The following is a 27,186-nucleotide window of genomic DNA, read 5'->3' as shown; positions in this document are numbered from 1 at the left end:
TTCCTTGGTGGAATAGTAATATGTTTGCAAATAATAGTATTTTATTATACAAGTTTAATGGATCCAAATAATATGTTTGCAATAATACTATTGATATATGTCATGTATGACATAATAATAAGCAGAAGTTTGTTTCAAACACCACATTCAAAATGACATTGACACAAAGACCAACTAGGTAAAGGTACGTCAGAAAAAATTTGTGTGATTTCTTGTCTTAAATAACTTCAATTTTCTGCTAAACTTGAGTTGATACCACAAGTGCATTAATTTTCATTACAAGTTAAGTCAATTTTAACTTTTCCCACTTAAACTTGCTTACACTAACAAGAAACATCAATGGAAGATTGAAATGAAGAATATGTGAAAGATCAAAATGAAGAATCTACCTTAATTTCTATTTTACAAGAGGATATGAATGAGGTTGAAGATGTCAGTGCATTAATTAGTGAGTATGCAATCAAATATTTATGTAAAGAGCCTTGTAGAAGTAGTGATCAAACTGGTCATTCATGGGTACAAGACATTTTGCAAGGACATCCCATTCGTTGTTATGAGATGTTTCGAATGGAAAAACACGTATTTAATCAACTTTGTATTGAATTAGTTAAATGTGGCTTAAAAGAAACTAAACAAATGGGAGTTCAAGAAATGATAGCAATGTTTTTAAACATGGTTGGTCATGGAGTAGGTAATAGGATGATACAAGAAAGGTTTCAACACTCAGGAGAGACAGTAAGTAGGCATTTCCACAAGGTACTAGTTACTTGTCTTAAACTAGCCTTTGAATACATCAAGCCACAAGATTCTAGGTTTCGCCATGTCCATACAAAAATTCAAAAGGATCGACAATATTGGCCATTTTTTAAAAATGCTATAGGAGCAATTGATGGTACTCATATCTCATGTGTAGTTAGTCCTAGTAAACAACCTAAATTTATTGGAAGAAAAGGATATCCAACACAAAATGTGATGACAATTTGTGATTGTGCTTTATATTTGCATTACCAGGATGGGAAGGCACCGCACATGATGCGCGAGTATTTGAGAATGCCCTCACAACTCTAACCATGAATTTCTCACATCCACATATGTTTCTTGTAATTATTATTTATTTTATTTACATTAAAATTACAATTTACATGACAATAATTCTATTTTTTATTAGGTAAATATTACTTGGTGGATTCTGGTTATCCAACACCAATAGGATATGTTGGTCCATATAAATGTGAACGATACCACCTTCCTGATTTCAGGCGCTCATTTAGATTTGAAAATTACAGTGAGGTGTTTAATTATTAGCATTCAAGCTTAAGATGCACAATTGAAAGAAACGTTTGGGGTATGGAAAAATAAGTTTGTAATTTTACGTCGTATGCTAAAGTTTAAATTTGAAACACAAGTTCAAATAGTTAGTGCAAGAATGACTATACACAACTTTATTAGGAGAAAATCTGAAATTGATTCTAAATTTAAGCATTATGAAGATGAAAATATAAATGAGCACAAGAATGATAATCATATTAGTGAAGATCAATCCTTACCTTTAACTATAACATCTTCAACAGAGATGAATCTTGTTCGAAATTCAATTAGAGATCAAATTATAAGTCATCTGTAACTTATATTTATTTAGACTCTTATGTTTTCTTATCTTGTATTTTATTTTAGAGTATATACAATTAGTTGTTGTATTTTTCCTTTATGTATTCTATTGTACTTAATTCAATCTTGTATTCATTTTTATTTGATTTTTTAATAAAAAAAATTATTAAAAATAAGTTTGACTAATAATATTAATATCAAAATATAAAATAATAAAATAAATTTTTTTTCATCAATTCAAATATACTAAATAACAAAATAAATAATATTAATATCATTATAAAATATATATTCATTTTAGTAATTATACATGTGAAAGTACTTTTCATTAATATTATCCAAACAACTTTTATTTCAACAAAGTACTTTTGGAATAAAAGTACCCAAATATAAATCAAGTTATTCTAAACTTACTTTTAACTAAACTTAAGTTTACAAAATTAAGTTCAACTAAACTTAACTTTTTCAACAGAAATCCAAAAACACACCTATAAGTTGAATTAAGGTATAAAACAAAGAGTTAATCACTTATACATTGTCAGTGTAAAGTTTTTTTACACTGGCAACCAATCATATATTTTAATAGTGACATATTAGTTGCTTATTTAATGAAATAATAATAAAATAAGTAACTTTAAAAAATCTGATTGATTGCTAGTGTAAAATTTTTTACTATGATTAACTCTAAAACAAATACTCAATTTATTACCTAACAGTTTTTTAATTTTAGACGATAAAATAACAATACTTCCAAATAAGAGATCAGTATGAATGTTTAGTCATTTTTAAACTGCAAATATATATATATATATATATATATATATATATATATATATATATAACTAAATTATACTTTTGATCATTCTGTTTCATTAATAATTTTAATTTTTTTATTTTATAATAGAAACATTTAACTCTTCTAATTATAAAAATATGAAATTTTTATACTCTTGTCAAATTGACATTTAATTGATAATTAAATTTTAATATTTATTTATATTTAAATAATATGATAATTGAGAGAGAAAAAAAATTATGCAAGTATAATTTATTAATAAAATAAATATCAATTATTTGATAGAAATATAAATAAACAATAAATTTTTAATGTCATTTTTTTTATTTTTTATTTTCACATATTACGTTGTTCGTGAGGAGGCACAACCGTGAGCCGCCGCTGTTCGTGCTTCCCACCGCAAGGCCTCCGTATTCGGCACTCTGCCGCTTCTCGCACCACCGCAAGGCCTCCGCTCCGCACTTCCTTCGCGCACTCCGCACTGCCACTGTCCGCGTGTTTGTAACTTTTTGCTTGTTAGTGATTTCATTTCACATTTTAACTAATTTCATTGATTCTTAATGCCTAAATTAGTTGCTCTGTGGTAGTTGGAGGATTTTAAATGCTCAGTTTTAATTTAGGCGGTAAATTGCTTTGTTGTAAACTTCTGGTTTAGGTTGTTAATGTGTCTATTGTAAACAGTTAATTGTAGGTTTCTGAGTTGCTCTGTTATCTGTTGTAATTTTAAACTTAATTTGTAAACTTGTAGTTGATTTAGCTGCTTTTTTTTTTTTTTTTTTTGTATGATATGAATTTTATAGGAATGAAATATGTATTACATGAATCTTTTCAAAAATTTTAAAAGAGACTGGCTCATGCAAATCAATTAGTAATCCACTGGTTTGATTTTTGTCCCAATCAGTCAGTTCTCTGATCGAGTTGATCACCGGTAGGAGTTTTAAAACATTGATCTAAACACACATTTAGTCATTCACAGAATGTTTAATAATGTATAATTCTCAAGTTGAATTAGGACTCCACACTGGTCTCACTCCACCTCCCATTTACCCAAACTCTCAAACACTCATTCTCTGTGTCGAGATGTCATTCCCTCATAAGTTCAGCTGTCTGGTACAAAGGTTTTTCTCCTCAATCTTATTGCTCATAGCTGAATGTTATTATTAATCTCGACTTCACATTTTGTTTACTGGGTATTTTTCCCTTATGCTTCCTTTCACCCTTCATTTTATTCCATTTTGGAATTATTCTTTGCTTGAGTTTTTTCATGTGGGCACGCGCACCACCTGTTTGATTATTTAGTCAAGTGGGGTTACAATCGATGTAGCAGAGAGTGTAGGCTGTTTATCTCTGAACTGATAGTAATACTTTTTTTAATATATAATTGACAGTTCATGGTTAGTAGTTCTGTAGTTGGGAATTATATAGTAAATGAGAATCATTGTTTGCAAAGAATAGGCGAGATGAGTAGAGGAATCAGGAATGCTTTGCAAGCATTTATTGATATAATTAAATTGGTGGATGCTTTTAATTTGTACTTGTTACGTGATTGCTGTTCCATGTTCATATGCTGCACCTTGTAAACAAAGTTTTCTGTTCCCCTACCAAAAACTGATTCTTGTTTGAAATGCCAGTTAGATAGATCATGTGATAGTGACAGAAAAGGCTAAAAAAACACCCTTGGGAACATTGACTGCTGTTTCATATATATTCAGTTTAACATGTGGCTTACTGGTTGAATCAACAATCCAATACCTTGATTGAATTGATGACTGGATTGAGTTCTATAGCATTGAAAAGTACTCTTATACATTTAAAATGTGGACTAACTTAGCCCAGCCCATTTATAATAAACCAAAGAAGGACTGGTTTGGTGTGGGTCGCCATGTTTCTAAGCCAAATATTTTACTTGTCTAACCCATCAGTTTGTTATGCCTTATGTGTGCAGAGATGGAAAGCTGCACCAGCAACAGCAGTGGCAGCAACAATCACTGGAGAGCCGAGGAAGCCATTGGTGGCAACACTCAAGCTCTTCAGGCCCTTAGAGAACTCATCATATTTCCTCTTCACTTCTCTCACGAAGCACGGAAGCTTGGACTTAAGGTTCATTCCCACCTCCCCCCCCCCTCTTTATTTTCTTTCTTTCTGTATTTTTTTTCCCCTCATGTTTTTACTTCTTTTAATCACACGGGTCTTGTTCTTTGTAATGTCATTTACCTATTACCTATTCCCCTTGGTTTAATTTTTTGGATTTCCTTCTAGTGGCCAAGAGGATTGCTGCTGTATGGTCCACCAGGCACTGGAAAGGTAATTTCTTTTGAAAAATGATCCCTTTGTTAACTTATCATGTAATAGAGAACATGCCACAATTTTTGTTTATTTTCCATTGTAGCTTTTTTTTTTTTTTTCTGTTTATTTAATCATATATCATTCCTCGTTGTTACTATCTGTGATAGGCCACTCACTGCACAGTTTACAAGCACAACTTAAAAGGAATGGGGATTTGTGTTCAGTTAGTGTTATTTGGCTAAGAAATAAACTGTGTAGGCAAAAGCAGAATCTTTGTAGCTTTTGTTGACAAGGGAAACTACCTAAACTGTTTTTTCTTGCATGTTGATTCTCAAACCTTCTGCAGAAGCAATTTTTATGACAGCACATTTTCACTGCAAGGTCAAATGGACAAAAAAAAAATCACTCTGCAGTCTGCATTGTTATTTAAGATACTTCCCATCGACTGTAATAAATAAAACATGGTCTGACTTGTTAAATAACTAGAATCTAGATCCTTTTTCACGACTAATTGATATTGTTCCAAATAGTTCCCACAATTCAGTTGTCCAAAATTACCCTGTCCCCTTTCAAGAAAATTATTAAGAGTTCTACTTCCTAAGTATATGATTGATACAGTCTATGTGCTTGAATCTGAATCTGCTACTCCCAAAGTGAATGAATCTCCTATTACCTAAGTATTAATTACTGGTAACAATTAGTTATTGCTACGTTCAACACTTACTATGTATACACATATATAAGTATTGTTGCCTGGCAACGTGGTAAGAAAATTTGGACCTTTAACCTAAGAACCATCTATAGAATAAGGAAAAGAGAAAGAAAAAGGAAATAAGACAAGGAGGAGATGCAGTACAGCAGCAATTGAAGACAGGTGAGCTGCTAAGAAAACCAGGTTGAAAAATTCTGGAAAGCTTTCCATCATAGTGACTTTCCTGAATAACTTCCAGAGCCATCCATTAAGAGGTTCTGATAGGAATCTGGTTCCTGTTGAAGAGAAAGAGTATTGTATTATTGATTTCAAACAGTATAAGTTTTAGGAGAAACAGATCAATGCTCCCTGCTAAGGGAGGATTTCTCTTAACCCCAAGCTAGTGCTGAAAAGTCAACATGAGAAAGATCCTCCTCACTCCTTTTGTTCTCCCTTTTTTTAACAGAATACATGATTTCCTACCCTCTTTCTCTCTCCTCTAACTAACCTCCCACTTAAATCATTTTCTTGGGCCTTTGAGAATATACCAACGTGGGCTTGCCAGCAGGTTACTTGGACTTGGGTACTTATCATACTTCATATACTGAAGGGGTTGAAGACAAACCACTGAAACCGAGTCAGATTGATCCATGGGTGCAGCCCACATGTAGAATACCAAATGCAAACATTCTACCAGTAAAATCTTGAATTATTGTTGGAGGAATAAAGGGAATGTGTCAATGGGAATAAATGGAAGAAGACAAATAGATCTAACAATATACGCTGGTTGAAAATAGTTGAACATAGATAGAATAATTATGAGATGTCTTAATGGTCATGCTATGAGTTAACCTTACATTTTTCTTGTCTTATGAAATGTAAAATTATTTATATCTGTGTCTATATGTGAGTTTCATTACAGACAAGTTTGGTACGAGCAGTTGTTCAGGAGTGTGGGGCGCATTTGACAATTATTAGGTACTCTTGCCTTTTGAAGATGTAGTTTGGTGGATCTTGTATTTCAAAGTTCTTTGACCTGAGTCAATTGCTTGTCTTTATTTGTCTATTTATGTATTTTGCAGTCCACACTCAGTTCATAGAGCACATGCTGGTGAAAGTGAAAGAATTCTCCGTGAGGCTTTTTCAGAGGCTTCATCTCATGTAGCCTTGGGCAAGTCATCAGTTATCTTCATAGATGAAATAGATGCACTCTGTGCTCGCCGAGATTCCAAGTATGAAAGAATCAATAACTTGCATGCCAAACACTTTTGTGACTTGTCTTGGCTTTTGTTTTTTCTGTCTCATACTTTTTTAATAAATAGGATAAATTTAGTTTGTGAACACAATTTTATGATGGTAGAGAGAATGTAAATGAAACAAACAAAAAAAAAAAAAACTCCTGTAAGAGAACTCTCTAGTGTTGCATAATTTATAGCTGTCTTTGTTATAATCTTTTTAACTCTCCTTAACTTATTCTAAATCTCTCATGTGTTGCACCAATATCTTATATTTGCATGATTTGAGAGGATATGTTGTAGATTATAGCCTTATACATTATTTTAATACCATTTCATTGATAAATTTGTAATTTATAATTTCAATCACATTATTTGAACTTCCTTTATTCTCTTTATAATGGATATATGGCATGTGATTTTGTCCTTATCAAGATGACTCATTTTGTATTTTTATTAATTTGACAGAGATAATTGAGTCCCATCTTGTTTGAGATTTTGAAATGATCAGAGGTATAAATAAAAATTCAATTAGTTTGGCAAGAATGTGTATATACACACTAAAAGAATCTGCTTCTTAACTAGGTTGTTATTTTTGTCTATATATGTTTTGGGGAGGTGAAATCCACTTACTCCAGGAGTAATTCTTGTGATACTTCATTTCATATCTTTTCATAGGCATTAAATTTCATCAATCCAACTATTAAATTGAAAATTCTAATCAAGTAAATCAAATTTACAAAAGTTTATTCAATTTAAAATATATTTATACACCAAAAAAAATTTAAAATATATTTGATGCTTTAAAAATAACTTAATAAATAGTAAACCTTATAAAAAAGTAAATATTGACTATAAGATTACATATAAATGGTCAATTTATCTTAAGACTCAAGTTTGGTGTAGATGGTCATTGAGATGATATGACAAGATTCAACGGTTTGGTTGATGAAATTTAACATTTATAAAACGATAATTTAAGTAGAGTAAGTGTCATAAGAGATATTTCTAAAGTAAGTGGATCCCCTATATGTATGTGTGTGTATAAAAGGTTAAAGTCCTTAAAAAAATTTTTTGAAAGTTTTCAAGAATGGTGTTTCCTTTTGTCATTAGCATCAATTGAGCTAGAGTTGGATGTTCTCTGTTAAGTTTTTGAAGTGATAATAATTAAGAGTTCATATGCTGATCTCTTTTGAAAGGAAGTTATCAGAATGGTGTCAAATGCTGTTTAGCTGAACTCAGAAGATGACTACCTTGCACTTGATTTTCTAGACTGTCAAGTTATGTGTTTATTTTGTTTGTTTAGGAAACTTGTATATGAAGTTATTTTTGCGGATGAATAGATTGGCATGGGGTAGTACAGAATAGGCGTCTTGCATTGCCTGGGATATTCTATATATTTTGTCTGTTTCTGTTTTGGTGTGGATGTTTTATTAATTCGGTAGAAACTTATCACTGTATTTGATATCATAATGATATAAGTGGCAGAATTTCAGTAATAATACAGTATTATATTGCTATTTCTGGACCAGATGTATCAAACTTAAGTCTTGAACTTTTGTTGCATTATGGTATTATACAGTATTTTGTTCCTTCATTATAATGTGAAACATACGGGTCTGGCTCTAGTGAATTCTTTTGACTTTAGAAGGAATTTATTTATACATGCAACAAACTCATTGATGCCATTATTTCAAATTGTCTACATGCAGAAGGGAGCAAGATGCCCGAGTTGCTTCCCAACTCTTTACACTGATGGACTCAAATAAACCAACCTTTTCTACACCAGGTGTAGTTGTGGTTGCATCAACTAACAGGTTACCTGCTGTATTCTGGAAGATTATTTATGAATTTATAGAAATACAAATTATTGGGTATGAATGCAAATTGATTCTCTTATGAAATTCAATCTTCACAGTCTGTAATATTATTTTATTTCATGCCCAGCTTTTTAAACCTGTAAACTATGATTAGAAATTGGATATTTCTAGTTTAAAGTTTTCATATCACGCGATTGGAGAAGTTATCTTTCTATATGTGTATCCATCAAGTGTTTTCAGTTTGTTGTACTTTTCCTGAGAGATTAAGAAAATCAGTGAATGGTTCAAGTTGTTTTCTGTATGTTGATGGGTTATTATGAGTGCTGTGCTGTTATTTGATATTCTTTCATACCTTTTATCGTCTATTTTTGGATGATATATGGAACCTGTAAATTTATCTTATGTGCTTATCTTGTTCTCTTAAAATCTATGGATCTAATCACAAAATACAGGTCATCTATTTAACACTGCTTAAAGTCGTTCACCTACACTTAATTTTCTGTTTCTGGGTATTTTCTCTCCGTTGAATTTTATGTATCTGGTTTTTGCATGCACAGAGTGGATGCAATTGACCCTGCACTAAGAAGGTCTGGACGTTTTGATGCTGAAATTGAAGTTACTGTCCCAAATGAAGAGGAGCGTTTTCAAATTCTGAAGGTAACTTTAGTTCTTCAGATGATTTATGGTCTCTTTTAAGATGATTTAGTTCTTCAGATGATGCCAGGGCAAGGTAGTTTGGAGTTCCAGCCTTGGTATTCTCATTCTATAATGTGGAAAATGAAAATCACAATCTGAAGAGAGAAAAGAAAGGTTCTTATTGATAATTTTAAATGATATTACCCAAGTATTTATAGCATAGTACAATGCTACATTGAAAGAAACAAATCATCCCTAAAAATCAGAAACAATCTCCAAATAATTAGAAATAACTTCTTAGATAGACTTCTAAACAGAATTCCGTAATTCAAGGGATTGCAAATAATTAGCCAATTTTTATAAATATTGATTTTATAAAAATAATAATTTAAAATTAATTATCAGATGATATTTAATAATTTAAGGAATAGTTTTGAATATTCAATAATTAAAAAAATATTAATAATTTTTATGTTGACTTTAAAAGAAAAGAGATGGAGGTAGAAGAAAAAAGAGAGAGAATTTCAAATTCTTACTTTTTGGGGAGAATTTGAAATTCTACATTTTGAGTAATTTCACAAATACTTGAATTTCAAATTTCTTATAAATTCTCCATCCAAATAAAGAATTTTACACCAAAGCATTTGAAAATCTTCAAAAAATTGAATTACTCCATTAAGTCTTTTCTTTTCTTTTATTTTTTGCTTGTTTCATAGAATTATTGTTTCCTGAAGTTTGACAGCATGAATTTATGTGGTTCTTTTTACATTAACTTATTACAGTTGTATACAAAGACGATTCCCTTGGATCCTAGTCTTGATTTGAAGTCTATTGCTGCATCGTGCAATGGATATGTTGGAGCCGATTTGGAGGCTTTGTGTCGTGAAGCTACCATGTTTGCAATTAAAAGATCCTCAAATGCAAAGGAAGATGCTAGTAATTTCAGTCTAATGATGGAGGATTGGAAGAATGCAAGGTCTGTTGTTGGTCCAAGTATAACAAGAGGTGTTACTGTGGAAATTCCCAAAGTGACTTGGGAAGATATTGGTGGATTAAAAGAATTGAAGGTTTGTTGCTTTTGCATTTGATTCGATAGTGAGAATCTCTGAGGTTAGTGATATCTGTATACGTCCTTGAACAGAAAAAGCTCCAACAAGCCGTCGAATGGCCTATTAAGCATTCTGGTGCATTTTCAAGATTGGGAATATCCCCTGTACGTGGAATTCTTCTCCACGGGCCTCCAGGATGTTCCAAAACTACCCTTGCCAAAGCTGCTGCCCATGCTGCCCAAGCTTCCTTCTTTTCCTTAAGGTTTTAATAATTTTAATGTTTTAAACTTTGAAGTTTTATCTTTGGGTGTGGGAGAAAATGGGCTTTGTTGTTATTAACACTGAAGTTTATGGCTACGATGAAATGGATACTTTCCTTTTTCTTAGGAAAGTGGCAGTCATTTCAGAGAGAAAGGCGCACTCCCCCTGTACTAGGACCCACTATTTTATTTTCAAGTCTCTGCAAACTCTACTCACTAATTATTTTTATCTTTCTCTGAATACGATACCATCCTTTTCAATTGAGTATCCAATTTGTTATAGGATACATGGTTTTTCATATGAGGAAAAAAAAGAAAAAGAAAAAAAACTTGTTTGGATTATTCATGCTAAGAAATGAACGATGTTGATTGTTTTTCAGAAATGAGTGAACTAATATGACTAGATTATTGATGTCTGTTTTGTAAGTTAAAACCCCTGTTAACACCTGCTTCTCCTCTATGTCATCTCCCACCCATTCTGCTGATAAGTAGCACTTGCATTATTTTCTGTATTGGTGATGTTATTCTTTGATATGTCCTAGATTTTTAGTACTTCAGTTCTGTAACATTCTGATCTGTCATTATATTTTTTTTTCTGTGCATCTTATTTGTTTTTGCTATTCGGTACCTATGAGAATCTGATTTCTAAATAATGGAAAAATTTATAAGTAATGAATGATAAATTAGTGGTGCAGAATTGTATTCGATGTATGTTGGAGAGGGGGAAGCTTTGCTCCGTAAAACATTTCAGAGAGCACGCCTTGCGGCACCCAGTATAATATTCTTTGACGAGGCTGACGTGGTAGCTGCCAAACGGTTAGTAAACTTTCTCTGTGTATAATACATTATGGAAAAAAAAGTTAAAAAGCATTGGGTTTTTGTTCCAGACATCTTACCCATTGTGATAGCATTTCGTGATCAGATTTCATATTGCTTTAACATAAGGAAAAGGCTGCTCTGCACAAATCTTTTAATGCTTAACACACCAAAGTGCGGTGGTTCTCAATGATTACTCTCAGTAGTTATAAAATCTAGCATGTTGTAAAGTGGAATTGCATTAAACTGTGTAAACTGAACTGTGTTTGGTAAAATTTTTGTTTAAAATTTTTTGGTGCATCTAAAGTTCAATATTGACTTCCTTGATGCAAATATTCCTATGATTTGCAAGATAGGAACAGGAACCTTTTTTTTTTTAATTCTTTTTAGTGCATAATAAGTTATGTTGAGTTTTCCCTTAATTCCAGGGGTGACAGTTCAAGCAATTCTGCTACAGTTGGAGAGAGACTTTTATCCACTCTGCTGACTGAGATTGATGGCTTAGAAGAAGCTAAAGTTTGTTAGCCTTTTTCTTCTTTGCTGTTTGTTTTTTAATGACATTTTATCCTCCCAACCAGTCCTTTTTCTCTACCAATGAATTCTTTTATCAAAAGGAAAAAGTAATCATAAAACTAGATTCAAGAGATGGTATAGACGGCATCTGGTTTCTTTCTGCCTGTTAACTGCATCCCCTTTTTTTTTTTTCAGGGAATTCTTGTTTTGGCAGCTACAAATCGCCCCTATGCAATTGATGCTGCACTTATGCGTCCTGGGCGTTTTGATCTGGTGCAAAATAATATTTTCTACTATACTCTATTCAGTTTGTAATTTGAATTATACAAGTTAAAATATACCAAGGATTTGTGAATAACTGAACATAATGAATGAATTTTCATGAATCACTAAGAAAAATAATTTTGAAAATATAGTTCAAGCAGTTGACACTGATATTAGCAAATTGGAAGGGGTTGGTCAAATATTCTATCTCACTCTAGTTTATTTTTCTGGAATGGTAGGTTCTATATGTACCACCACCTGATTTGGAGGCTCGGTATGAGATACTTTGTGTACATACACTTAAGATGAAAACAGGGCATGATGTTGATCTCAGAAGGCTAGCAGAAGACACAGAGCTCTTCACAGGTGCTGAACTGGAGGGATTATGCAAGGAAGCTGGAATTGTAGCTCTAAGGGAAGACATATCTGCCACTGTTGTTTGTGACCGCCATTTCCAGATTGCGAAGAATTCTTTAAAACCCGCATTAACGAAAGCAGAAATTGATTCATATTCATCTTTCATGAAGACCTCATCTAGAGCTTTGCCTAGCCACCTTGAAGCAGGTATGAAACCAGTAAAAAGCAAAAAGAACAGGTTGGATCCTATGTCTTTGGTCAAAATTGGAGTTGTCAGCTGTTTGTTACTTGCTGCTGCTGTTGAATACTATATCAAGCATGGAGACCAAAGTTTACATGATATAGCTACCTGAATGAAGACCAAAATTTTTTAAGTAAAATTTTGAGAATATTAGGTTTTCTTTTGTTAAATACATGTTACTCATAAGGTATTATTAGATGTGATTATATTATTCATAAGGTATTTATAGATGTGATTCTGCTTAGTCGTGGTTCATTTCATTCTAGTATGTATCTTTGTGCTTATCACCATTTTCTTGCACTATCTAGATAATTCTTGTGTTTTTCTTTCACTAATTTTCAAATCAGTGAATCACTCGTTTAATGTTGAAACAAGCAGGGGAAAACATTGAAATGGTAATAAAAGGGATGGCATTGTGTAATTTATCATCTTTTACTATTTATTTTTTATATGATAAGAGTACTTTTATATATTTTGTGTAAGATTTCACATTCAAACTTGTGCAACGGAAAGGGTTAGAAGCCACATGTAGCTACTAACATCCATTTAACACATTTTTTTTTTAATGGAAATAGAGAGGGAAAGAATTGAAAAGAATAAAAATAGGATAGAAATACTAATTTTTTATTGTTTGAAAGGGAATATAATGGAATATTTTGAGGATTCAATTTTTTTTTTCATGGTCCAAACATTATTTTAAATTTGAAAATATAATTAATTTATATATGAAACATGATTCTACTATTAAACATTATTTTAATATTATGAGAATTGAATTTGGAAATACTATGAAATGTCTCTTTTCTTTTAGTTTCTTAAAAAATAAATAAATTTTTAAATGCTAAATTTTTAGAGAAAATTTTAAAAATAATAATAAATAATTTTATGTTAAATATATAATGAAGTAAAAAGTTTAAAATTTTTAATTCTTATAAAGATTATTTTTATACAATTTATTTATCTTTTTTTCCTTTTTTTGGTATCTATTGTTCGTGATTTATATTAAGAATTTTGTATTTGGATGTTGATTTTGATCAACACTAGTAATTGACAGATTTCAATGTTAGGTCACAATTATAGTTGTCAAAATGGGTAGCTTGATCCATATGGGTCGGTCCACTTTGACTCACTTTAAAAGCAGGTCAATCCGGTTCGACCAACTTTTAATTTTCTCAAAATTTTCTTGGTTCGGTCCGGTCTATCATATGTTGGTGAGTTAAACGAGCTAGTCCACCAACCCACCAAAAAAGTAAAAAAAATTATCAACAAAATTAAAATTTCAAATTAACATAATAATCATAAAATTAACATCATTAATAGTCATAAGTCAAAGCTCATCATACAAAATAAAATACAAACTATGATAAAAGTCCAAAATAAAAATTTCAATGTCCCATTATACATAATTAATTATAAATCTAATCAAATTTCAATTTAAAAAAAAAAGGTGGGCTGCCCGGCCCACCCAGGTTGGTGGGCCAGGTGAAAGTGGACCGAGTTGAAATATACACACTTATTATAATTTTTTTATTTATTTTAGTCTGGCCCAACCCATTTTCAAGGTGGGTCGGGTTGACCCACAGACCACAACTCATTTTGACGGTTCTAGTCATGACGGAACATTATTCCAACTAGGTCTCAAGTTCAATCCGAAACAATAATTAAGAGATACAATATTATTTCATAATGCACAAATACTAGTTTTGGATTGTCTTATTAATTTAGTTCTGAGATATAGATCCAATTAATAAAACTGATGAAGATTAGAATTTTTAGAGGAGATTCTTTTGTATTTTTGATCAATTTCTTCTTATTTTTAGAATTTTAAGTTTTTCAATAATTTGAACTGAATAGTGAATAAAATCATCAATATAATCTAATTAATTATTTTTTTTCTCTATTTAATTCTGTTTTATTAAATGCTAATATTTTAATATGTGTAATGTATAAGATTAATTTTTATTTTATATAATAAAAAGTTATAATGAATAGGTTTTTTTTTATAGAAGAATTATATTATAATTAAAATTTAGGTTTAAATATGTAATAAGTAAAATGATCATATTTTGACAAATAATGGGAAAATAATTTATAGGGATTAAAATTAGAATTTGTTCATTTTTTAGGGACAAAAATAAATTTTATAATAAATAAATACTTTTGACCATTTAAATTATATTTTAATTTTATGAAAAATATTCTTTATTTTGATTTTTTTAACTATAGATAATTTTTTCATATTAAAATTTAATTTAAAAATAAAACTCAAAAATAATAATTAAAAGAGATAAATAAAATTAAGAATTTTTTTAAAAATATTATCTTTAAAGAAAATAATTAAAAATACTTTCATTGAAAAATAGTCTCTAAAAACAATATGATTCTAATTTAAACTTACTATTAGTAAAGAAGATTATCTCATTTGATCTACACATTTTTATAGACAACTTTGTCACTATAAATCTGTAATTACCTCTTAAATTATTCTTTCTTTCTCCATATTTTTCAAAAAATAGCCTTACAAATTACACTTACTCAAAAACTTAGTATTAACTAATAACTTTTTTTAAAAAAATAAATTGAGGCACCAAGTACTTTTTCTTCTGCTAATTTATATAGGGTTGATTATTATTTATAATTTATAATTTATTTAAAAATATTATTAAATTTAATTTAATAAATTAAAATAATATTTTTTCATTAATAAACTAAAATGATATATTATTAAAAATAAGAGGTTATGAAGAATTTCAAAAAAAATATTCTTGTTAAAGAAAAATAATTAAAAACACTTTGATTAAATTTCAATATTTAATTAAAAAAAGCTAAGAATAGAATTTGATTTCCACCTAACATGAAGTCACAACAAGGGATACGACTTTATTCGTATAGAAACCTACCCAATAAAAAGAAGTTATACTCTTTATAAAAAAGTACATATTTACCATATAAGAATAAATTTCTTTTTATAATATATATATATATATATATATATATATATATATATTATTTTGTCCAATTTTTTTTAATTTGATCATTAAATTTAAGAATTTTCATAAATTTAATCAAACTCGTGAACTGAGTCAACTTATTATTAATATTAATATTTTGACCATTTTTAATATGTTTATTATGAGACAATGTAATATAATATTAATATTTTAAAAATATTATTAAGAAAAGTGAAAAAAATTTTAAATATATTTTTAATATTTTGATTATCTTTAATATGATTAGAAATAATGTAATACAATATTAATATTTTAAAATATTGTTAAGAAAATAAATTTTTTTTTTTAAACCTTTACAAAATGGATAAATTTTAACTTTAATCTTTACATTTTTTTTTCATTTTTTTTTCTAAAATTTAGATTATTATTTTTAGTCTCTATTATTATATAATCATTTTTAACTATTTATTTTTTTATACATTAAAAGATTAAGTAATTCTCTTAAATATTATCCGCATTTATTAGAGATACCATGTTACTATGTAGTATCTTTAAAAAAAATTTATAAATATTTAAAATAAATGTTATTTATATACTTTAAAATTATTATTTAAAATTAAAAATAATTATTTTAAATTTAAGAAATAAAATAAAAATATTTTATAAAAATTAAAATAAAATTTATTCATTTTATAAATAAAAAATAATTTTATAAAAATTAAAAATAATGTATATAAAATTTTAAGGCCGAAAAAGAAAGGAAAATATTTGAAGAAGGTCAATATGAAAAGATTCAAAAGCCTCTGAGCTAACCTGTCTGAGCTGCTACTTGGGAAATAATCCCTCCTTTTCGCACGACACAACCGTAAGCCGCCGCTGTTGGCGTGCACAAACGCAAGGCCTCCGCCCCGCACCCGCCGCTGTTGGCGCGCGCCACCGCAAGGCCTCCGCTGTTCGCACAACCGCAACTCCGAAGTCCGTCTGCAATCGAAATCGCACTTCCACTGTCCGCGAGTTGTAACTTTTTGCAGGTTAGTGATTTCATTTCACATTTTAACTAATTTCTTTAATTCTAAATGCCTAAATTAGTTGCTCTGTTGTGATTGCAGGCTTTTAATTGCTTAGTTGTAATTGTACGAGACTATTAATTGCATTGTTGTAAACTTCTAACTGTTGATTGGCAATGTCTCTGTTGTAAACTATTAATTGTAGCTTGCTGAGTTGCTTGCTCTGTTATCTGTTATAATTGTAAACTTGTAATAAGTAAACTTGTGGGTGTATCTAATTTTTTGAAGTATGGTATGAATTTTATAAGAATGGAATATATATGACATGAATATTTTCATTTTTTTTAATGGAGATCGCATCATGTCATTCAATTAGTGACCCATCGGTTGAACCGCTGACTCGGTGCTCTGATTGAGACGATGACTGGTAGATGTTTTAAAACACTGATCTAAACACACACTTAGTCTTTCAATTTGTGACTAAGATAACACTTATGTTGATTTTTGTTTTTGACACATGTTATGGGAATGAGGAAATACTATTTTCTTTTATAATGATAAAAGGCTATTTAATAGTGTGAATTTGTTTTTTCAAAACCTAAATTGGATCGTGAAATAGGTTTTGACCCTGGAAGCAAGAAAACACAAGTGTGGTTATAATTTCAAGTTCCTTCACTGTGTTGTGCCAAAAAGAGTTCTGTGTTGCTTCCTTTGTGCATCAATTGTAGCTACCATGCCTTCAGTGCATCGGGGAAACTTCTCCAATCGCCAAACCCAATTCTCTGCACGGTATTCTCCTAAACCCTTTTAGGGGGTTTCTTAATCTCTTCAACATGGAAAAAGTTAAATACAAACTTTTCAATATTTGATTTAATATCTTCTTTCGCAGGAGGCAGAAGATTATACAACAGAGGAAGTCTCTTCCGATTGCTTCAGGTATGTATCTAACTACCTATGTATTGGCTTAAACCCTTTTGATGTCCTCACTTTCAGTTTCAACCTCTGGAAATGCATAATAATGATTCAGAATGTGCTTATTATTGTTGCCATTGTTTATTTCTGTTGTAGTTGAGAAAAGACTGGCTGAAGAGGTTCGGAAGAACGATGTGTTGATTATTGTTGGTGAAACTGGAAGTGGAAAGACCACTCGTAGGTTACATTTTATCCTTATGGAGCACTTATTAGTTATTACAGTGTTATTTGTAATTTGGTTTTTCTGGAGAAAAAAAACGAAGAGGTTATAGGGATAGTGGGTTTTACTTGGTTGCGTTGTGCTTTGTAGAGATTCCACAGTTTCTGTTTGATGCTGGGTTTGGCCGCGATGGAAGGGTTATTGGGATAACGCAACCTCGACGTGTAGCTGCTGTCACTGTGGCCAAACGAGTTGCTGAGGAATGTGGTGTTGAGTTGGGCCAGAAGGTCGGGTATTCTGTTAGATTTGATGATGCTACCTCCGGGTCAACTAGGATCAAATATATGACAGATGGGTTGCTTTTGAGGTACAAGTTTTGCATAACATGGACTACTTGTTTGCTTTTTCTCTTAAGATCAATTTTATAAAACTTGGCCAATCAAAATGCAATCGTATGATTTTTTTCCTTCTTGATACTGAACTATAATAGATATATATCATTTAATTTTAGATGCGATTTTTTATAATTTTATTTGTGTAAAGTTAGTGGGATTCAAGGACTGGTGATTTGTTGAACAATTCCCCCTCTTATTGAGTAGGGTAGTGGGTTTAAGATGGTTACATAATTTGGAGCTGTTTAAAAGGTTTCAAATTAAAATATGTTGTTTCCCATAGTTTTATGAGTATAGGAGAGTTGATATGCATTTTGTTGTGCTTACAGGGAAGCATTATTGGATCCTTATCTTTCTAAGTATTCTGTTATTATTGTTGATGAAGCACATGAGAGGACTGTTCACACTGATGTCTTGATGGGGTTGCTAAAAAGTGTACAACTTGCTCGGTCAAGTTCTGTCAGTGATGGTCGAGGCCTAAATTTTGGAAACAAGAATGTGAATAATGTCATGTTGGAGAAAGAAAATGATCAGAGTGGTAGTTTTCTTAAAAAGCCCCGCCATGAGAAGTATGCTCCATTGAAGTTAATCATCATGTCTGCTAGTCTTGATGCACGTGCTTTCTCTGAGTACTTTGGTGGTGCCAAAGCCGTTCACATCCAAGGGAGACAGTTTCCTGTAGATATATTTTATACTCTCCATGCAGAGACAGATTATGTAGATGCTTCTTTGATAACAATATTCCAGGTCATTGCTTTATTCAGCCGATGAATTCAATATAATGTAATTCAAATTTTATTTTATTGTTAAATATTTTTGGATCCTAAACAATGCATTAGTCTCGGTGCATTCACTGTATTGGTTCAGCGTATCCATTTTTGGTATTTACGGTTTCATATATCATGAAGCATCCTATTCTATTCTTTCTATCGTGTTTGTGCACTGTCTCTTCTTTCTTGGTTATGTATTTTTGGATCATGCTTAACATTGTTGTGATGAACGAGAAATTAAGTTCATAAAATTTTTGTTTAAAGTCATATGTCCTTAATTTTATAGATTCATTTAGACGAGGGCCCTGGTGATATACTAGTATTTCTTACTGGGCAAGAAGAGATTGAATCTGTTGAAAGGCTTATCAATGAAAAACTCCCACAATTACCTCAAGAAAATCAGAAGCTTCTAGTTGTGCCTATATTTGCAGCTCTTCCATCTGAGCAGCAAATGCGTGTCTTTGCACCAGCTTCATCTGGGTTTCGAAAGGTACCCTAGATTTGCATTTGAACTCTCTAATTTATATTTGTTGTGGGTAGAATTCAATATAAAATAGGGAAAATAAGTGTTAGTTAATTATTTGTTAAACTGCTTTTATTTATTTTAAGCAGTTTTATGTGTCTTGTCGAAGTTACTACTCAATTCTCTTGAAACATGCTGTTTTATCTGATAATGTCTACAAATTTAAATTAATGCTGGTTGCATTATTTCGAGTCCCTGTAGGTTTAGGACACATGCTCATGATTTCATATGGCTTATCTTTTAATATGCAAATTTCATCGCTGGAAGTTCTCTTGGGCACATTTAACTTGTGTATGATCATTTCCCTCTTCATTGGCAATTGATAACAAATGTAGACAGCATTATGCACACGAACATTATCATTTTCTGTTTCTATCATTTGTACTGCACTGCCACTTCTATTAGCAATCACGCATACCATGAAGCATTTTTGTATTGAAACCAATGATCTGCCACTAATGAACCCATGGTCATACAGCCTATCAACATAAAGGGCCATTACAGCTACTATCATCTTTACCATCACCTTTATTACCACTCATGTTTTATTGCTCTCAACTAACACTGCTGCTCTAGAAACTAAGTGGTTTGAAATGGCTATAATTCCTATATATAATACATGGATATAATAAAATGGTATCTGCCGGACCTTATAATTTCTTACTTGAGCATCACCTATTTAATGTAAATTTATTTATATTTACGATAAACTCGTGATATTTATATCATATCAGGTAATACTTCTTTTTAATTGTATTAAACTTATCTCTGTTGTTTTTGAAGGTTATATTGGCAACTAATATTGCTGAGACATCAGTAACAATTCCTGGAATCAAATATGTAATTGATCCTGGATTTGTTAAAGCACGTTCCTATGACCCTGGAAAAGGCATGGAATCCTTGATTATAGTACCTACATCGAAGTCACAAGCTCTGCAAAGAAGGTGTGGTGCTAGATTAGTCTGTTTAATGTTTAATTCCCGCAAGCAAATATTGGTTGAATTAATTCAATTAATGAAAATGAAGTAAGTTGGGTTCAGTTTGACTAAGGATGACTTCCTTTCATTTTTGTTTGATAAGTTGCATCACTGGTTTTCCTCAATAAAACATGGTGTTGCAAATTAGGACATTTTAGATGTGAATCTAGCATCAATCTATCTAGTACTTCTTATTTATTTGCTTGTAGATAAGTATGCTTGCAGTGCTTGTCCATTTTAAATTGTTTGTTGGTGAATGTGGAAGACTATAAACCTTGTACCATATCTTATGAAAAAGAATAAACCTTAACCTGTTAATGTAAAGTATCATTTTCTTTTTCATAAAAAAATATTTTTTAAGTTTTGAACATTTTTATTTTATACAATTGCTCGTTCTTGAATTATGATTTATGTTATGTTTTTCTTATTAAATGTTATTTTGGTTATAATAAAACGATTGGTATGCTGTTAATATTAAATAATTTTACTAGAAAAGTAATGCAAATTGATTATTAATATTGTCCTTTTTTGGTATTAGTGGGCGTGCAGGGCGTGAAGGACCTGGAAAATGCTTCCGCTTATATCCAGAAAAAGAATTTGAGAAACTCGAGGATTCAACATTGCCAGAGATTAAGCGGTGCAACCTTTCTAATGTCATTTTGCAACTTAAGGCTTTGGGTGTTGATGACATTCTAGGGTTCGATTTCATTGAGAAACCTCCAAGGTGAGACAACCTTCCAGAATTTCGGTCTGCCAGTTTCCCTACATTTGTGTGGATATTTATGTGATTCCATTCTTTTGTTGATAAATTCTCTTTATGTTGAAAAATAAAGCTGATTGTAGGAGTAGCTAGATGACAGAAAGGATAAGAAAGTATGGCATTTGTATAAATAAAAAAAATTTAGTAAAGATATTATATATATATATATTATATATATGTATATAATATTATTGCAGAAATACTTTTAGGAATATTCCTCTAATGAAGTAACTCAGAAGAATCTATAGACCAAACCTATCAAAAACTTGCTTGGACCATTAACTTGAACAAGAAATTATATCTGTTAAGATAAATCTCTATGAGTCTGACTCTGAAAATTACAAAATATTTTAAAATGTACTTTATCAAGAACTCATGTGCCCAATGAGGAAACAAATTTAGGTGAAGAAGTCCAATTGTCCTGAAGTGTGTTATACATGATACAATCATTTCAATAACTCAATATTTTAACTTTATTATTTATTTTTATCTATAATTTTTTAGTATAGCAGCCATCATGCTATCTACTATCTTGCCATAGAAGTTTTGGGGTTGTGCTGCCATTTCGAATATTTAATTGTGCATGTGCTCATGACATATGTAGTCGTTTTCCCTTATGGTGTCCATTATGCAAGCAAACATCAGAACCCACTGACGAGTGGCTAGTCTTAGGAAGAAAACCCAAAGTTAACAAACACTTCTGATTGACCAAATGTAATGTTGTAGTGTATAAAGGATTTTGTGTTCTATTCTGTTGCATCAGCCATTACTCATTAGTGAGTTAAAATATTTGTGATGCTGTCTCACCTCACGCATTGTACTCCAGAACTGCATTTGCATTTTTTTCAGAAATCTTTGTTACTATAATTTTTAAAAATATTTTGAGTTTGCAAATATTACTCAAAGCTTGTGCTTATATCTTGTTTGAACAGGGCAGCTATTCTAAAATCATTCGAGCAGCTATTATTGTTAGGTGCCCTAACAGATGAATGTCAACTATCTGATCCCGTTGGGCATCAAATGGCTCGACTGCCCTTGGATCCTGTTTATTCCAAAGCTCTTATTTTAGCTAGTCAGTTTAACTGCTTGGAGGAGATGTTGATAACTGTAGCACTGCTTTCTGTGGAATCCATATTTTATAGTCCTCGTGACAAGTTAGAAGAGGTTTAAAGACTGAACTCCGACTGTATTGTATTCCTACCTATCATATTCTATTTTGCTGTTCTGATGAAACATAATACAAAGATGAGTCAGTGATTATATACTGCACTAGTCTATCTCTCTAATTTAACAAAATATCTGTAAATATCATATGAATGTTTGAACATATACAGTGATTATAGACTGTATGAAGGTTCTGGTCTTCATATATCTCTAAATACCATCTGTTCCCGCTTATTATTTATTTAAATTTATTGTGTTTCTCCCATTTTTGATTAGGCAAGAACTGCAATGAAATGCTTCTCAAGTTCAGAGGGAGACCACATCACTTTGATTAATGTGTATAGAGCATCTAATGATTTCTTGGAGAAGAGATCAATGGAAATGAGTACAGCAAAGTGTGAAAAGGTTTATAGAAAATGGTGCAAGGAAAACTTTATTAATAGCCGGTCTCTTAGACATGCTCGTGACATTCACAGGTAATTTTATTATTTTTAAGTTAAATATCAAAATATTATTTATGATGTACTCTAGTCCAGACATTTATGCTTTCTCATTTCTAAAATACTATTTGCAGGCAGATTCAGGGACATGTTCAACAAATGGGTCTGAATCTTTCATCTTGTGGAGATGATATGCTTCAATTTCGCAGATGCCTTACTGCTTCCTTTTTCCTCAATGCAGCTGTAAAGCAACCAGAGGGGACATACAGGTATCTAATTCAACCTAGAAATTCTTGTGCTGATCCGTCTCTGTAGCTTGCTTTCTTTTCCTCTGTTATAAGCTCAAATTCTACTGTTAGTTTTGAATTTCTTTATTGGTATTTTGACTCACTAATTGGAATCCTTACCTGCATATATAATTTTATCATATAATGCTTTACTATAAAAAGAGACTCTTATTTCTTAGTTACATGACAGGGCTTTGGCATGTGGTCAGGTGGTGCAGATCCACCCTTCTTCTGTATTATTCCGGCAAAAACCAGAGTGCGTGATATATAATGAATTGGTCCAAACTAATAACAAGTATGTCCGAAATTTAACCAGAGTTGATTACCTATGGTTAACCGAGCTGGCTCCTCAATATTATGCCATGCAGAATTAAATTCGTGACGGTGCCACTAAACAGGTGATTAACATTACCATTATCTTAATATCTTATTTTGTTTATACATGATCTTGTTCGGCTGGTTTAAATACTTCTATTATGTGCAAAATTGATGGTTTACATCCCCCATTCACGTAATCCCCTATTACTGACTTCATAATTGTTCTTAATGCAAATGAAAATTGTATCTTACCTATTTGTGGGTAAGGGTCTAAGGGATGGGAAAAATTGTGTTTTTCTTTTATTAATTGAAAGATGGTGTATATGTTGGGATCAAGAAATAAACACCAAATTTTGAATAAAAGTATTGAGCTGTATCTGGTGAAACTTCCCTCTTCTATATAAAAATTTCCAATTAGTGGTTATTCCACTATATAGCGTTTTTGGGGCAGACCGCCAGCCCATTACGTGCCACTGTCTAGTATTTGAAACACTGCGAACACCTTGATTGCCTTCGACAAGTTTGTCACAATCTATATATTGCTATAATTGTAATACCATAATTGCCTAATCCAAAATTAATATAAAAATGACAAATCTTGTTCACAGGGATAAAATTGTTAGTTTTGGACTGTAGTTGCATAAACAATGCATTCCCCCTCCCCCAACATATATTTGTGCTGAAAATATTTGATTTTTGATATTGTAGGTTATTTATCTGTTGGAACAGATCGGTGCAATCTTCAGATATTGTCTGGGCCACTGGTTCATGGATCTTATCATAATGACATCTTTTTAGGGGGTTTGGCTTTGGCATTTGGTAACCATTGGACCCCTGGGATGTGGAGATGCCACTAAATCCTCTAATTACTATCACTTCTTGCTGGGTTGTTGTTACGTTATTTTCTCTTGGGAAGCCATGAGCACTGAGATTAAGGAACGAGTAAGTGATAGGTAGTAGGGCACACCTTACAGTTGTGACCTCATTGTGTGGTGGCCTGAACAACGGAATTGAGTGGACTATTTAAGTTCTTCAATGTTCAATTCTTTCCCATTAATATGTATCATTTTGGTTTATCTTTCATTTTTATTAGTTAACAATTAATATGGAAGTATTATTTTGATTATTTTAAAGACATTTTTGTGTTATAACATGTAGATTTTTTCATTCTTTTTTTAAAATATTTAAAAATTAAAAAAATTATATTGTAATATATTGAGTACCATTTTGATATAATAGTATATTTGAAATTTTTAAGTAGATTAAGAAAAGAAATCAAGATGAACTATATTATAAATCTATTAATTTAGTTAATTTTTGATAATATATCAATTTAGTTAATGTTAAAAAATTTATTTATTTTGAAAATCAAAAAATATTTTTTTAATTTAATTTTTTTAAAAAAACTCATTATATATCTAATAATCTAAATTAAATTAACTCAATCAACTTTAGATTGGTTCAGGTTCGGTTTGAATTAAGTAAAAAACTTATGAAATTTGAGTTAATCTAAATTAAATTAAATTTATTCAGATCGAATATTTATCCAAATTCGAATCAACCAACCTCAAGTATGAACATGACTTAAACTTCTCGAGTATGTATTGTATAATTAGTCTGAAAAGTCAGTTTATGAATCCACACTTATGTACACTGTATATCAATTTATTTCTAGGTGAGAGGGCTATTCTTTTCTCCCTCATTCAGAAATGAGGTCTACTTAAACTTTAAATTAGTAGTCTTGCTTTATCAAGTTACTGTCACTGACACTGACTATCTATAGGATAAGAACCGGTAACTTTATGGATATAATGTTATGTGACAATTAACTTACACTAAAGGCACATCTTGTTTGTACAAGCTTTAATCTAGCTATATTCCCTGTATGCTGTCATTATGTAATGTCCTTTTCATTTTATTTTTAAATTTTTGCTGCTGTTTAAACAGAATGCATAAATTTTCATTTTCAATTTGCTAGTTTCTTCTAACTTTATCTGCAGCTTAAACTAGCAGTACTCACAAGCTATTAAATTAAGCAAAAGCACAAGTAGCATATGGTAGAGCACGAGTAGCTCGTCCGTTAATTTTTGTTGATTATTGTAGTTTATCATTCAAAACGATAGTGTTTAATAAAGGGCAAGGAATCATAAAATCAATTTCCCATAACACCTTCTGATTTTAATATAAAACATCTATTTGATATAGATTTGGTAGGATACCTTCACTCTTTTATATAGCAGGTAGAACATGGTTTCTCTATAGGAAATTTAGAGAATAAAGTATAATAATAATCGTTGATTAAAAATAAGTATTATAATTAATTTTAAATAATAATAATATTATTACTATTATATATAATTTTATCATAATTTTTATTAATTTTTTAATCAATAATTATTATTTATTTTATTCTCTAAAGTGCATCTGTAACGCCTAGTCGTATAAATATTAATCTCAATATTATCTTATATATATTATTAATAATGTTATACATAATAACAAACTAAAAAATATTAGCCGTTACGTGCGTAATTACTTACTTTTTACATATATATTATAATACGTACATATTTACATATCATAATTTTTTTCTACTATAAAATTTACATAGGTGGTTGAAATATATTTACAATAGGATTCACATGATTTGCAGGAGGTAAATAAAAAGTAACAACTATGGACCTATCTATCACAGTTGGAATTTCTTGATTTGGAGAAAAGGTGAATGAAGACACAACTACTCCATTGAAACTAACTGAGTTGGCTAGAGCGTCAACACTCCATGTTGTGCCAGAGATTACTGAAGAAAAAGGAGCTAGAATTGCTAGAATGTCCATCTATATTTATTTATTTATTTTTATAAATATATTACACAAGAAACATAAAGAGTGAGAACAATTTTCAAATAAATATTAATAATTACATAACATACGTAGCAATAGTTAATACTATAAAATATATACATAAAAAATTGAATTACACTTGCAATGCCTAGTCGGGATAAATGAGCATTATCATAATATTAACCAACAAAAGAAGTTTTCACCTTAACTCTTTACTCATTTAAATCTTCAAGGTTAAACCTCCAACTACAATATTAATATAAAAATCCTTGAACTAAATTACGTAAATGGAATGTATTAGGGAATATTAATCAAATGATTAATATTGATAAATATTATAAAATAAATAAATAACACAAACTAGGAACACCTTATTAATTATTATGAATAAAAATTATAATAAATTAAATAAATAAATGAGATTAGAGACATCTCACTAAATAAATATATACAAAATATAACATAATTAAATAAACATAATAAAAAAAAAAAATTTAAAAAGATAAATTTCTCTTCCCCTAATAATTAAAATGGCTAGGTTTTCACTCTCTCTTTTTGCGTTCCCGTTCAATTGTTGGCACCACACATTATGTAATATCTGCTCCCGTTCAATTTTTGGCACCACACATTACGTAATATCTGCTCTTATTATTTACCATACATGTATTCACTGCTCTCTGCACTCATTATCTATGAGTAATTATCTATTACATTGTATTTTTTTTTTGCCACATCATTATCTATGAGTAATTACCAATTACATTACCAATTGATGTTACGTATTATCTCACATTCGTTAATTTTGTAGATAATGAAATAAAATTTATTTAATTACTATAATTTAAAAAAAAAATATATATAGAGCCCTGTGACTTGAAATTTGTAGCTCTTATGTATAACTACACAAACCATTAAATCATTCTATTTTATATGTCTATTACATTAAAATAAGTTACTCTGTATCTAATTATAATAATAAAATATTATAAATATTTATAATATAATTGGATATCATACTATATATATATATATATAGTTTATTGAATATAA

At 30.4% G+C, this 27,186-nt stretch overlaps 2 protein-coding genes across 4 annotated transcripts; both read left to right on the top strand.

The window, feature by feature from the left end:
* The first annotated feature begins 2,738 nt into the window (after nucleotides 1-2,738).
* Nucleotides 2,739-12,827, top strand: CDC48B (cell division cycle 48B). 2 transcript variants are annotated; one of them, XM_020362627.3, is made up of 13 exons: nucleotides 2,739-2,919; nucleotides 4,350-4,504; nucleotides 4,664-4,708; nucleotides 6,304-6,359; nucleotides 6,464-6,613; nucleotides 8,329-8,433; nucleotides 8,994-9,093; nucleotides 9,855-10,139; nucleotides 10,214-10,383; nucleotides 11,069-11,197; nucleotides 11,626-11,713; nucleotides 11,906-11,983; nucleotides 12,214-12,827. In XM_020362627.3, exons 2-13 carry the CDS (start codon nucleotides 4,352-4,354, stop codon nucleotides 12,682-12,684), a joined length of 1,830 nt encoding a protein of 609 aa, XP_020218216.1. In that variant the 5' UTR covers nucleotides 2,739-2,919; nucleotides 4,350-4,351; the 3' UTR covers nucleotides 12,685-12,827. The 2 variants fall into 2 exon arrangements, with proteins under 2 accessions (XP_020218216.1, XP_082922719.1); XM_083066593.1 differs by having other exon boundaries at nucleotides 2,741-2,901.
* Nucleotides 12,828-16,300: 3,473 nt separating this feature from the next.
* LOC109801556 (RNA helicase family protein) lies at nucleotides 16,301-24,460 on the top strand. 2 transcript variants are annotated; one of them, XM_083066594.1, is made up of 14 exons: nucleotides 16,304-16,554; nucleotides 17,150-17,319; nucleotides 17,420-17,466; nucleotides 17,599-17,679; nucleotides 17,813-18,029; nucleotides 18,384-18,801; nucleotides 19,111-19,314; nucleotides 20,131-20,291; nucleotides 20,863-21,048; nucleotides 22,017-22,248; nucleotides 22,525-22,724; nucleotides 22,823-22,957; nucleotides 23,166-23,373; nucleotides 24,002-24,460. In XM_083066594.1, the coding sequence occupies exons 2-13, from the start codon at nucleotides 17,264-17,266 to the stop codon at nucleotides 23,347-23,349; spliced, it is 2,121 nt and encodes a 706-aa protein (XP_082922720.1). In that variant the 5' UTR covers nucleotides 16,304-16,554; nucleotides 17,150-17,263; the 3' UTR covers nucleotides 23,350-23,373; nucleotides 24,002-24,460. The 2 variants fall into 2 exon arrangements, with proteins under 2 accessions (XP_082922721.1, XP_082922720.1); XM_083066595.1 differs by lacking the exon at nucleotides 24,002-24,460 and having other exon boundaries at nucleotides 16,301-16,554; nucleotides 23,185-23,373.
* The last annotated feature ends 2,726 nt before the right edge of the window (nucleotides 24,461-27,186 follow it).

This window comes from Cajanus cajan, chromosome 11 (genome assembly GCF_000230855.2).
Source record: "Cajanus cajan strain Asha chromosome 11, NIPB_CcT2T_4, whole genome shotgun sequence".
NCBI lineage: Eukaryota > Viridiplantae > Streptophyta > Magnoliopsida > Fabales > Fabaceae > Cajanus > Cajanus cajan.
This window is presented reverse-complemented; position numbering and strand designations above follow the sequence as displayed.